This window comes from Manihot esculenta, chromosome 15 (assembly GCF_001659605.2).
Source record: "Manihot esculenta cultivar AM560-2 chromosome 15, M.esculenta_v8, whole genome shotgun sequence".
Classification (NCBI taxonomy): Eukaryota; Viridiplantae; Streptophyta; class Magnoliopsida; order Malpighiales; family Euphorbiaceae; genus Manihot; species Manihot esculenta.
The window spans coordinates 13,098,600-13,112,726 of record NC_035175.2 but is presented as its reverse complement, the minus strand read 5'-3'; the positions used below and the strand labels follow the sequence as shown (position 1 = coordinate 13,112,726).

The 14,127-nt window shown below is 35.1% G+C and overlaps 1 protein-coding gene across 1 annotated transcript; it reads left to right on the top strand.

Annotated features, from left to right (window-relative positions):
* The first annotated feature begins 1,034 nt into the window (after window positions 1-1,034).
* On the top strand, window positions 1,035-13,020 carry LOC110602180 (protoporphyrinogen oxidase 2). The gene is made up of 18 exons (XM_021739633.2): window positions 1,035-1,175; window positions 1,290-1,329; window positions 1,468-1,603; window positions 1,773-1,838; window positions 2,028-2,078; window positions 2,225-2,281; window positions 3,177-3,253; window positions 3,373-3,409; window positions 3,591-3,656; window positions 4,041-4,081; window positions 9,152-9,284; window positions 9,966-10,145; window positions 11,136-11,210; window positions 11,655-11,778; window positions 11,854-11,962; window positions 12,068-12,142; window positions 12,279-12,385; window positions 12,708-13,020. Exons 1-18 carry the CDS (start codon window positions 1,142-1,144, stop codon window positions 12,830-12,832), a joined length of 1,533 nt encoding a protein of 510 aa, XP_021595325.1. The 5' UTR covers window positions 1,035-1,141; the 3' UTR covers window positions 12,833-13,020.
* The last annotated feature ends 1,107 nt before the right edge of the window (window positions 13,021-14,127 follow it).

The window sequence follows — 14,127 nt, the reverse complement described above, 5'->3', positions numbered from 1 at the left end:
TATAAAATCGAATTGATTAATAATAATAGTATATTATTTTTTATAATATAAAAATATTAGATTATAATTAAGATTTAAATATTTAAATTAAATTTTAAAATATTAAAAATAAAATATAAAAAATAATAAATTTATTAAAAAATTTAATCGATAAAATCAAATCGATTAAATTAATTTAATTTAAATGATTTTTATTTAAAATTATTTTATTTTTATAAATATTAAAATTTTAATTTTTAATTTATTAAATTTTAAACTAAATTAATTAAATATTGATCTATTTAACGTACCAATGATTTGCTTTTTATTAAAAAAATTGTTATAGGATGCTATGAGGCTAATAATAGATAAAATACTCGAGAAAAATATACAAAAACTAATACTACATTCGGTCGGTTCGGTTTAAAATCAAATCAAATCGAATAAATTGAAAATTAAAATTTTAATATTTATGAAAACTGAACCGAATTGATTTTGATCAGAAACCAAATCGAACTGAACTGGTCTGATTCGGTTCGGTTTGATCGGTTTCTATTTTTAATAATTTTTTTATTTTTTATACTTTATTTTTAGTATTTTAAAATTTAATTAAAATATTTTAATTTTAATATAATTTAATTTATCTATATCATTGAAAAAACATATTATTATCACTAATCGGTTCGATTTGATTTTTTTGATTTTTTTTATTAAAATCGAACCGAACCGAAATAACTGAAATTTTTAAAATTAAAAGTCGAACCAAACCAAAATATATAAAAAATTAAACCAAAATTTTAATTCAATTTAATTCGATCGATTTTTTTAATTTGAACCGAATACTGCTCGACCCTAAATACCAGCATTTCTCATGGAGTCGAATTTTATATTAAGTATTTAATTATAAGTTAGGAATTTATTTAAATATAATGAATAATAATGAAAAAAAAAAACACTAATAAACCACAACTCACTGTATAAACAATCCATGGGTGGTTTGGATTATGTGAGGTGTTTACCATTCTAAACCCGACGGCGGCCCATATATTTAAAAAGCCCAAAACAATATAGTCAAGGGTGCGTGAGCGCTGCACGGTATCATTAACTACCGTTGAACAATCCTCAAGCTCAGGCGAAACCCACTCTTCCGATTACCCGGAAAATGGCATCAGCTACGAAAGGAGATAGAAACCCAAGTAAGTTACTATGATACTCTCTCTTTTTGTCTAATTGAGTAATTAATTCAAACACTTAGAATGCAGAGCGTTCGATACAGAACGATAATAGCGTGGTTTTTCTTTTCATATCAGGTTCTGGTAAAAGAGTAGCTGTTGTAGGTGCTGGTGTCAGGTGCATCTATTGATTTTCTTAATTTTTAAACTTCTTTGAACTTGAGGGATTTTGTATTTTCTTTGCTTTATTTGAGAATTATATTTCTTTCTGTGTTTGATAATGGGGTATGTCATTGTTCGATATGGCACGTTCAAGTGGGCTTGCTGCAGCGTACAAGCTGAAATCTCATGGCTTGAAGGTCACAGTATTTGAAGCTGAAGGAAGAGCTGGAGGAAGGCTGAGAAGTATTTCCCATGATGGTTTGATTTGGGAGGAGGGTGCAAATACCATGGCATGTTTTGTTCAGTTGAATTTTAGTTTTCCTTTTTGTCTGTTTGATGCATAATTAGAAAATTCTTCTCGTTCTTTTGGCAAGCTGCCCAGATTCTTGCCGGCCAATTTGAAAGTTGAAACTGATCGTATTCTTGTTCATTTGACATTTTTTTTGCTACTCTTTGTAGACTGAGGGTGAACATGAGGTCGAGAATTTAATCGATGATCTTGGGATTCGTGACAAACAGCAATTTGTAAGGTTTTCTATGCCATATTTAACTTAACTGATCTCATTGTTAGAATGAATGCACTTAACTTTATCATTCAAGTCAGTTTCACTTTTTATTTGAAATGATGTTCTTCTGTTCTGTTCCCAAATTTAACTTCAGAATCTAAGGCCCTTTTCTTCATGTTGATTAATTGAAAGTTTTCTACTATTACAGCCGATTTCACAGAACAAACGGTATATTGTAAGAAATGGGAAGCCAGTGATGGTAAGACCATGCAATAAATAGTTGTTTGCAGCAGAGTTTATCTTTTTATTGTTACTAAAACATATATATTTACTGCATTTACTTTCCTCATCTATCCTGAAATCTGTCTGACAGCTAGCATAAATTTGCTTAATCTTTCATGCTAGATACCCACAAATCCCATTGCGCTAATCATGAGCAGCCTTCTTTCTGCACAATCAAAGGTTTGGATACCCAGGCATTGCTTTCAAAATGTTCAACAAGTCATATCCAATGATTTGTTTCCTTATTGTGTAAAGTCTTCTTGGATCATCATCAACTTTAACATCAGGCTACTCAGTTGTTGCACATAGAGTGACTGTTGCTTAGCTACCTCAAAACCCGGGGAATATTTAAGGCTGGGCTATTGTCTATTTCTTCAATTGTTGAGTTGAAGAAATCTGGACCTTAGTATTATTTATGTGAGAATGGTGATCTCACATGTGTCTGAAAGGAAGAGTTTGTTGCCCGAAAACATATGTAGTTTTTGTGTGCAATAAACATATGTAGTGCTTGGTTTATATGGAGTTCTAATGTGTGCAATTACACCTCCTTGTTTTAGATTCTGGCCTTTGGAATTTGAGTTCTAGAATCTAGGAGAAACTTTTAGAATAGTGGTTGACTCTCACTCTTGTCAACTTCTTAGACATTGTGTGAACCATCCATTATCCCACTCAAATTGGTGTGGCTATATTCACTGCAATACTTGCAGTGGGCTCTATGAAGTTTCTAATTCCAGTTTGTGATAGCTAGGAAATGGAAAGTGTAACTTGAATGTAACAGAACTGAATGGCATTTTGATTTTCATACAAATTACACATATTGTAACTTGTAAGAAGCCTTTTGCTGTCCACAACTTCTGATATTCATGCTTTTGATGAATTTAAAAATTTAACTATAAATTGACATTTTGCTTGACTTACAAACAATTATTATTATTATTATTATTAAAAAAAAAAGACAATATGTGATATTCAAACAAGTCTAGTTGATTCATATTTGATGAATTGATGCTCTGCATAAAGATTCCATATTTTTCTGATTCGTATGTTGATGTGGTGTCTGTTTGTGTGCTTGCAGTGTCAGATCATTCTGGAGCCATTTTTGTGGAAGAAACACGAGTCATCAAAAGTGTACAATGCTTATACTGAGGAAAGGTGATTAACCAACAAATCAATGTCGTTTATGTTTGCACTTTATCTCTTATTTAATTCATTTTATTTTGAATTAATGAGTTTTGATATTCTCAGCATCATTACTTTTGAAAATCTTGCAGTGTTGGTGAGTTTTTTCAGCGTCATTTTGGCAAAGAGGTATTGCATTCACATCAAATCTGTGATATATTTCTTTTCTAATGATCCAAGCAGATATTTTGACTTATCTAATCGATAAATTTTGCATTGGGAATTACTAAGATTTGTGAAGTTTTCAGGTGGAGTGGAATTGTTTGACACCCTCAATAATAATTTTTTTTCCTATATTTTTTCTTGTAAGGTGGTTGATTATCTTGTCGACCCTTTTGTAGAGGGCACAAGTGGTGGAGATCCTGAATCCCTTTCTGTGAGTAATGGCTTTGACATTTTGACTGCTTATAGGAATTTTGTTTTTTCTGTCTTGATCATCAACTATTAATACCCAGCTAGTGGAGTTTTAGCCAGAAATTCCGTTTGCATTACACGTCATCGTAATCTGGTTAACAATTTTAGTTTTAGTGGACTTCTTTTAGTTTGTTTGGAACTATCTCTGTTGCAGAATATAAGAAATCATTAAAAATGCATGTGATATGAAATTAATTTGGAGATGAATTGAATTCTATTTTTAATTGGTTCCAAATGCAATGTAAGAGCTATGGCATTCAATGAGTTATGGAATGAGCTTTCTTGGTGTCCTCTCTTTTCCATTTGTGCCACAATCTTGTTGATCTCCTATCTTTCTTTGAAACAGGTACGCCATTCTTTTCCAGAGTTATGGAATCTGGAAAACCGGTATCTTTTTTATGCCCCTATTGTCATTTTTTTGCTGATAAATGTTGCATCATTATTTCCTCTTACATTGTTTAGATTTGTTATATGTTTATTTTTTTTACCTTTCGTTTCCCAGTTTCAGCCTTTTGCAAATCCTACATATAGTAGACTTGAATTTCAAAGGAAAATAATCAATATGAGAACTATTTTGGATGATACAGATGAATTCTCTCTATTGACTCTGCTTTAGCAAAATCTGCAGTGCATGCACATTTGTGTACGGTCCAAAATGAGATTGACATATAGTTTAGCAATAACATTGTGCTTGTAGAAAGATAATATTTTGTTATTGTCTCACAATAGAGATTACAACCTATTTATACATGAGAGACGGTATCTAAACAGAAAGGAAAATCAAACCTATGATTATACAATCCCTAAGATTAAGCAACTGACCCATCTATCAAGATTTACTTCCTATATTAACATATTTACTTTCTATAACTTATAACACTCCCCCTCAAGTTGGATCATAAATGTTAATCATACCCAACTTGTTACATATATAATCAACTCGAGTCTCATTCAGAGCTTTAGTGAAAATATCTCCTAATTGTTCTCCAGTTCGGATATGTCCTGTTGATATTTCTTTTGTTGGACCTTTTCACGAACAAAATGACAATCAATCTCGATGTGTTTAGTCCTCTCGTGAAATACTGGATTGGAGGCAATGTGGATAGCTGCTTGATTATCACACCACAACTTAGCAGGCACCGAATTTGTGAACCCAACTTCTTCCAACAGTTGATGTACCCACAAGATTTCACAAACGGCTTGTGCCATGGCTCGATATTCAGATTCAGCACTAGAACGGGAGACCACATTTTGCTTCTTACTTTTCCATGAGATCAAGTTACCTCCCACAAAAACACAGTACCCAGTAGTTGACCTCCTATCAACTTTCGAGCCTGCCTAATCAGCATCAGAAAAGCATTTAATATTTGAGTGCCCATGGTTACCATAGAATAGGCCACGCCCTGGGGCCCCTTTAAGGTAACAAAGAATCTGTCCCAGAGCATCCCACTGGGCAACAGTAGGAGAAGACATAAACTGACTTACCACACTTACTGAATATGCAATATCAGGACGAGTCACCGTCAAATAATTCAGCTTGCCAACTAATCTTCTATACTTTCCAGGATCTGCAAATGGCTCACTATCTTCTGTGGTAAGTTGAAGGTTAGGGGTCATTAGGGCACTACAAGGCTTAGCACCCAATTTTCCTGTTTCTGCCAACAAATCAAGAACATATTTTCTTTGAGATAAGAAGATGCCTTTTTTACACCGCATGATTTCGGTTCCCAAGAAATATTTCAAGGAACCCAAATCCTTTGTATGAAACTGTGTTTTAAAAAATTCTTTTAGGGATGTGATGCCAGCAATGTCACTTCCTGTAATAACGATATCATCCACATATACTACAAGCAGAATTACTCCACTATCAGAATTTCTATAAAACACCGAGTATCACACTTACTCATCTTCATTCCAAACTGTTGGACCACCTCACTAAACCTGCCAAACTATGCCCGAGGACTCTGTTTCAAGCCGTAAAGAGATTTTTGAAGTCTACAAACCTTACCTGACTCCCCCCTGAGCAACAAAACCAGGTGGTTGCTCAATATAAACCTCCTCCTGAAGATCACCATGAAGAAAAGCATTTTTAATATCCAGTGGATGCAAAGGCCAATCATGAGTAGCCTCCAAGGAAATAAACAATCGGACAGATGCGAGCTTGGCAACTGGGGAGAATGTATCAGAATAGTCAACTCCATAAGTTTGTGCATAACCTTTGGCCACTAAACGGGCCTTGAGGCGAGCAATAGATCCATCAGGGTTTACTTTCACTGCAAACACCCATTTGCACCCAATAGCCCGCTTTCCTGGGGGCAAGGACATCAACTCCAAGTACCATTAGTGTCAAGGGCCATCATTTCCTCTTCCATTGCAGCACGCCAACCAGGATGGGACAAAGCCTCAATAATAATTTTGGGAATTGAAATAGAATCTAAAGCAGTGACAAAACAACGAGAAGAAGAGGATAATTGATCATAAGAGACACAAGATGAAATAGGATAAGTGCAAGTACGTTTACCTTTGCGAAGAGCAATGGGCAAATCCAAATCAGACAGTGAAGGATCAGTGGGAGCAGGATCGGTCGACGAAGAAGCGGGTAGCGGAACGGAGTCAGAGTCCTTTAAGCGTCTGGAATACACATGAAAGATGGGAGGGCGACCTGGCACATGAGCGAAAGGTGTAGGAGCAGTCTGAGGAGACAGAGAGCGAACAGTGTATAACAAGAGGTCATCTTCCTCCTCCTGGGTGTTATAAACAGATGATGGCGGAAAAAACGGAGTGGACTCAAAGAATGTTACATCCGCAGACACAAGACACCGATTCAGATCAGGAGAAAAACAACGATACCCTTTCTGACGTCGAGAGTAGCCAAGGAAGACACATTTGAGTGATTTGGGATCCAATTTAGTAACCTGTGGACGAATATCACGAACAAAACAAGTACAACCAAAGATACGTGGCTCAATAGAAAACAAAGTTTTAGTGGGAAACAAAATGTTATAAGGGATATCACCATGAAGGATGGAGGAAGGCATGCGATTGATCAAAAAACAAGCAGTGGATACAGCATCAGCCCAAAAACATTTAGGTACCTTTATTTGGAATAAGAGGGCTCTGGCTACTTCAAGAAAATGTCGATTTTTTCTTTCAGCAACTCCATTTTGTGAAGGAGTGGCAACACAAGAGGACTGATGAAGAATCCCTTTTTGTAACAAATAAGATTGAAATTCCCCAGAGGTACTCTTTAGCATTATCACTTTGCAATATCCGGATGGAAGTATTGAATTGGGTTTGGATTTCAGCATAAAATGCACAAAAAATAGAAAATAATTCTGAACGACTCTTCATTAAAAATAACCAAGTAGTACGAAAGAAATCATCAACAAAAGTAACAAAATACTTAAAGCCAGACTTAGACACAACAGGACAAGGACCCCAAACATCTGAATGGACTAACTCAAAGGGGGACGAAGCCCGTTTATTGACTCGAGACAGTGTAGGTAAACGATGATGTTTGGCAAATTGACAAGACTCACAATCTAGAATAGACAAAGAATGAAACTGTGGGTATAACTTCTTCAAAGCCGAGAGAGAAGGATGCCCCAAACGACAATGAACATCAAAAGGTGTTAAACGCGTGGAGCATACCAGAGATCGAGGAGATCGAGGTAGTTGCTGATCCAAGACGTAAAGACCCTCTGACTCACTCCCTCTACCAATAATCTGCTTCGTCGAAAGATCCTGAAAAACACAGTGATCAGGAAAGAATGAGACACAACAATTCAATGCACGAGTGAGTTTACTCACGGAAAGCAAATTAAATGCGAACTTAGGGAGACACGACACAGAGGATATAGAAAGAGAAGGGGTTAAGTTGACATGACCAGAACCCATGACAGAAGATTTAGTTCTATCAGCAAGTGTAACATAAGAAGGCGATGTATGAGACTCAAGATTGGACAAAAGGGTATAATTACCTGACATATGATCGGTAGCACCAGAATCAATAACCCATTTGGAGGATGAAGACACAAGACATGCAGTAGAGTTACCTGACTCGGCAATTGCAGTGATAGAGGAGGAATTAGAGGATTTTAGAGATGCCCGGTATTGGATGAATTGTGCATACTCATCTGCAGATATCAAAATTTCTTGATCGGAAGATCCATTCAATTTGTGTTCCGTGATTTTAGTCATCATAGGAATCACATCAGTTACGGCGGTGGTTTTGACTTCAGCCATAAGGACAACCAATCCAAAACGATAGCAACAAAAGAAATACAGAGTCAGAAAACAGTACCCGGCTTGAACAGTACCCGATGAACAGTACCACGTGACACAGTACCGATGAACAGTATCCGTGAACAGTGCTGATGAACAGTACCGAATATGAATAGTACCTAAAACACCTCCACCCAACACCCGAACGGCAAACAAACTTTAGATCTGACAAGGGGACGGTGTGGCGACTCTAACGACGGTGAGATCCAAATGTTACCCTTTATGGGTAATCCAAATGAACAGAGTCCTAAGTCTCTAAAAAAAAAAAAATTTAAACTTGACGAGAGAGAGAAAAAATTAAATCTCTACGAGAAAGGCTCTGATACCATGTAGAAAGATAATATTTTGTTATTGTCTCACAATAGAGATTACAACCTATTTATACATGAGAGACGGTATCTAAACAGGAAGGAAAATCAAATCTATGATTATACAATCCCTAGGATTAAGCAACTGACCCATCTATCAATATTTACTTCCTATATTAACATATTTACTTTCTATAACTTATAACAGTACTGAACCTCTGTAGTTGGTTCTTTACAAGACAGCCATCTTTTGCACGTATCAACCTAAGAACAAATACTACAATATATGTGTTTTTGTAAGAATCATAATAGTAACAAATGAATAGAGGTTAATGAATGACATCATTTGAGAACATCCATTCTAATTAGTTAAGAACACCTTGGTGTGGCCTGTGGTACGCCTTTTCCGGCACTCTCTGAGTCTGCTAAAAAATTGGAAAGCAAGCTTAATGGTTGGAGGGGTTCTCTATTGTAGAGGGAGAAAAAAGGTGTAAACAACATTTTGTGGAGGAAGAATTGCATCAGCAATCCTCTTTACATAGAGGTGGCTGTATATACTTCAATTTTTGCTGATGGTAGAGTTTGATTTAAAAAAAAAAAGTCATTTTACAAATTTTGCAGGCAGGATATTTTCAAGATAGGTTTAAAACTATATGCTGCTTGTGAACATAGATGTGACCCCTTGCATTGCCTCAGTTTACAAGTACTGTTATGTATCAATTTATTTAGTATGAAGAAAATGACTAACAAAAGATGTTACCGTTACCATTAATGGAAGTTAGGGAAAGACATTTGTTTCACGTATGATGCTTACTCCAAATTAACACCAGTTGATCAGTGCAAATTAATTTTTCTGTGCTACAAGCTTTGGTTCTATTATTGCTGGGGCTGTTCTGGCAAAGTTATCTGCCAAAAGGGAGAAGAGCAGGGAAACAAAAGTATCTTCAGAAAAGAAGAAACGCCAGCGTGGTTCATTTTCTTTTCTGGGTGGAATGCAGGTAGTTATTGGAGTGTTGCTTCTTCCTTGCTAGGAGATATTGTTTATGCCTTTTATTCTAGTATGACTCAATCATCTTTACATGTAGGAATATTGCTTACTGCTTAGCAATTCAGAATTTCTTTCATTACTCATTCTTCTTTCTTCTTTTGTGGTGGATCAGTTTCCTTAAAAAAATCTGGAACTATTGAAACTCAACTGGAGATTATATTAAGCAAAGTCCATTGCTTTTTTTGGCTTGCTAATTGTGCTGCTCTACTTCATCCACTTAACAAATATTGAATCAGTCACTGTAGAGGGTTTTATTTTCTTTGGGAGTATCACTAATAGTGAATTTCGGAAACTGCATTCTTGTATTAATAATAGCTTATTTTAAGGTTAACAGGACTGCAGGTGAAAATACCATAAGGAATATGATGTTGGTAGTTCTGCTGAAAGTTCCCTTATGATTATAATAGTCCATACAGATGGAAAATGTATTTTTGTTAATGAAATGCCAAATCAACAATAATAAGGGGAAAATTGTATTTATGAACTCTAAATTGTTTAACTAATAACAAGGATCCAACCCTTAGCATTCTAAGGCTAGTGGAGGCTATGCAGATTTGACTAGCTTGTGTATGTTAGTTAACATATAACCTAAAAGTGTCATTATCATGTTCTGGTCTATGTTTCTCTGCAGACTCTAACTGACTTGTTGTCCAAAGAGCTCGAGAAAGATGAGCTTAGACTAGAATCAAAGGTCTTGTCATTGTCTTACAATCATGATTCAAAGTCAGCGTTAGAGAATTGGTCAGTTTCTTATGCTTCTAAGGGTGCCAAACGTTTGCAAGACTCATCTTATGATGCTGTCATCGCAACGGTTAGTAAATTCTTTACCAGCAACATCATTAATGGTAGTTTTTTTTTCCTTATTGATACTGCATTACTGTACCTCAGTCAAACATACATATCTATAATACATCTCTAGGCTCTAGCATATGCACATAGCTGGTGCAAAAAACATGTTCAACCACTTTGTAAGGACCTCTTTCAACATGTTTACAAAACATGCGATACATTTCCGCACTCTAGCATAGGCACATAGCTGTGCCAAGAACTTTTTCAACAAATATGTATGAGGCAATTGACTGAAATGGAACAGTAAAGAATTAAAAGGAAGAACGTGATAAAGATAATACTTGCATACCAAGATGTCCACTGTTTAAAATTCTCCCAACTCCATGATTGAGTTGAATCCATTGAAAGTTAAGTTTTTCATGGAGAAACCTGTCCCTCAATATTTTGACATCACTCTGATTTGCTGTTTATAGATGCATTCAACAGACCAAAAAAACTATATCACTAGTGGAGAAAAAAAAAGGGAAGCGAGGTGTGGTGGAGGATGGACTCTTTTATCTCCTTATCACGCATAGACTTTTTGTTCTTAGAAATTGGAATGCTTCCTGTTCTGTCTAACACAATCATGTACATGGGCCACACTTGTAGCATTCGCTTTTAGGGTGTGTTTTGGTGCTGGGTAAAGGAGTGAGAAGCTCTCCCCATTAACACCCTTACCCCTTGTTTGGTAAACTTGGAGGAGACGGAGGGTTTTCAAAAGAAATTTTATTTATATAATTATACATATTTATTTATAACTATAATTATTGTATCATTATTATATATTTGTTTTCGCTTTTTATTCTTTACCACCTTAATTAACATACCAAATGCACTTAATTGTTATTCATAACTTTTAATCCTTTACTTAGATATTACTCCTGTTATCTTTCACCTCCATTCTGCTTCCCCCATACCAAATGACCTCTAGAACAATATCTTTTTTTAGTAACAAGTAACTGCTTTATCTCAGGCTCCACTGTGCAATGTTAAAGAAATGAAGATCACAAAAAGGAGAAATCTCTTCCCGCTGGACTTTCTTCCTGAGGTGCTTATTCCTGTAATAAAATTCTTATCATTGTCCTGGGCACTAAGCATCTTCTTGCAAATTTACCATGCACTTGAAATGCGGCATTCATACACATGCATTTTTGCAAAAACAATTGCTAAAAAGTTCAATGCATGGTACAATAACAGTTAATACTTAAGACACATATCCTTGCAGATAAGATCTTATGTATTTGATTTTGATGTTTTCATTACAGGCCTTTTTGGAATTTCTTGGTTAATGATCATTTCTAGGTAGGGATAAGGATATATGTAATTCTGTCAAATATTGGAAGTAGTATGTCAAACTAGATACCACATTGTTGTTTTTAAAATTTTTAATAGCCCAAAGTCCTGCGTACTCTCAGTTTCTAGAACCTTTCTTTGCACATTTACTGGTTAGGTTTTGTATAATTCATGTACTCTCTGCCAAGACATCATGCAGGTGAGTTACGTGCCCTTATCAGTCATTATTACCACTTTTAAGAAGGAGAATGTCAAGAGACCCCTTGAAGGCTTCGGTGTGCTAGTTCCTTCTAAAGAGCAAGAAAATGGTCTAAAAACTCTTGGTAATGTCTGGTTTAGCCCAAATAGAATTGAGTAATAATTTTCAGCATTTTAACATATACATATTTACTTGGCAGGTACACTCTTTTCCTCTATGATGTTTCCAGATCGTGCACCCAGTGATCTATATCTCTATACAACTTTTGTTGGTGGGAGCCGAAACAAGGAACTGGCAAAAGCTTCAACGTACAAGCTTATACACTTCTGTATTCAAATATCACTCTCACCCTTAAAGCATTTTTTGCACTTTGTGCAACTGATTATCTGTCCCCTTTTTAACTTCTCTTTCAGGGATGATCTGAAACAGATTGTTACTTCTGACCTTAGGCAACTGTTAGGAGCAGAGGGAGAGCCCACATTTGTGAAGTATGTGGATCAATTTTTTTAGTCTATAAAGTGAGAGAGTGTGTAAAAGTTAAAACCTGTTATTCTTAATGAATTTATAATACTATGTTTATCTTGGATTCATTCTTTTCTTCTCTTGTGTTTTACCTGGTGGTAGTCATTTCTATTGGAGTAAAGCATTTCCATTGTATGGGAGGAATTATGCTTCAGTGCTAGAAGGGATCGAGAAGATGGAGAAAAATTTACCTGGATTCTTCTATGCAGGTAACCACTTATTGACATGAAGTATGGAATGTAATAGTTTGTGATCCAGGCTGTTGTTCCCAACTCAATATTGGGTGCATTTGGAATTCAGTTTATAAAAATTTCAAAGATTGGGATGTTGGCTTCTGTTGAGCACAATATGGAAAGTTAAATTGAAGCCTTGTGTTATTTTCATGAACTCCAACAATAACTGCCAAGATTGTTGGATTTCTAATATAAAGTTGTTGCCGACAGCTTGGGTCTAGTCTTCTATAAAGTTAAAAGAAAAAAAGCTTTGAACTTTATGCTAGTCTTATTTGTGGGTAAATGTTGAACTTGTTAGGCAACCATAAAGGTGGACTATCTGTGGGCAAAGCAATAGCATCTGGATGCAGAGCAGCTGATCTTGTAATATCCTATCTGGAGTCTTCTTCAGAGGACAAGATGTTGAAAGGGTCATTACCGTAGGAATTTAATTGGTACATAGTTTACTCTCATCCTGCTATTGTCTTCCTTCTGAGTTCTGATACGAGAAAGTAAGAGCAAATTTTAGTTGCTTGTAAAATAATATCTGATTTCAATTGCAAGCGAGCACGCAAAGCTTTTATTGTAAATCCCAGTGCACCTTTTCTAATGCAATTATGATTTACATCTCATTTCTGTGATTAGACATTCTTTTTCCATTACTGCAAGAAGATATTTTAGTAATTTGCGCGAGATTTTGGAAATTGGTTTTTGCACTTGGCTGGCATGAGTGTTACCTTGAGTGAGTGATATAGAATTTGCTGAAACTTGCTCTCTCTTCGTTGAGAACACACATATTTGGCAGCAGAAAATCCTGAGCTAAGTTCTTCAGGACAAGACAAGTTGAGGTGGTTATACAAACAATCCTTAGATAGAACACAAGTGCACCTGGTCACAATCAATTTTTCCAAATTTTCATGGCACTTTTGAGTTCTTTGAATAAATTTTATAATATAACTGTTGTATGTATAACATTATGGCTGATTATATGTAGACTCTATTATAATTAATAATCAATTTTCTATAATTTGTTTGTGCTGAAGACTCCCTCAATTATTGGGATTAAGCCTCAATGGTGATACTCGTGAAAGACAAAGAAAGTACTTTTTTTCCTCTTAGAGGTTATAATATAACGTCTAAAAATAGTGATTTCTTGCTTTATTTAGCCCCCAAAAAAAAAGAGATGAATCCAACTGTTATTACTGAAAGACTATTAAATTAATCAAAAGAATCACCGGAGATGAATGCTGCTTATGTAGATGGGATATTAGGAAAATGTCCAACTTTGGAAAATTGTCTAATTTCATTGATGAGTAGCCATGCTAAAAATGTAAATTCATAATTTTAAAATCTTAAAAATGATTAGTGCAATAGAGCCAAAGCTCATTAATGGGTAAAGTAAATGTTTAAAATATAGAGAAAAATAATTTTACTTAAATGCATTAGTGTGGAAAATTGTTATTTATTTGGATGTAAATAATAAATAAATAAATAAATGAGGTGGGTTACTGTAACCAGTCCAATTGTAGTTGTTATTACTAATTTACTGACAGTTTGGTAGTTGTGATTGTCTGTAATAACTAATAACCGCGTTTGTCAGAACGGATACGCAGCTGAACAGCTTCACTCCACATCTTTGCCTTTGGTGGTGTCATTAAAATCTTTTCCCAACTTCTAATTAATTAATTTAGGAAATATTATTATCATATTTCTAATTTTCTAATGAAATTTTTTAATTT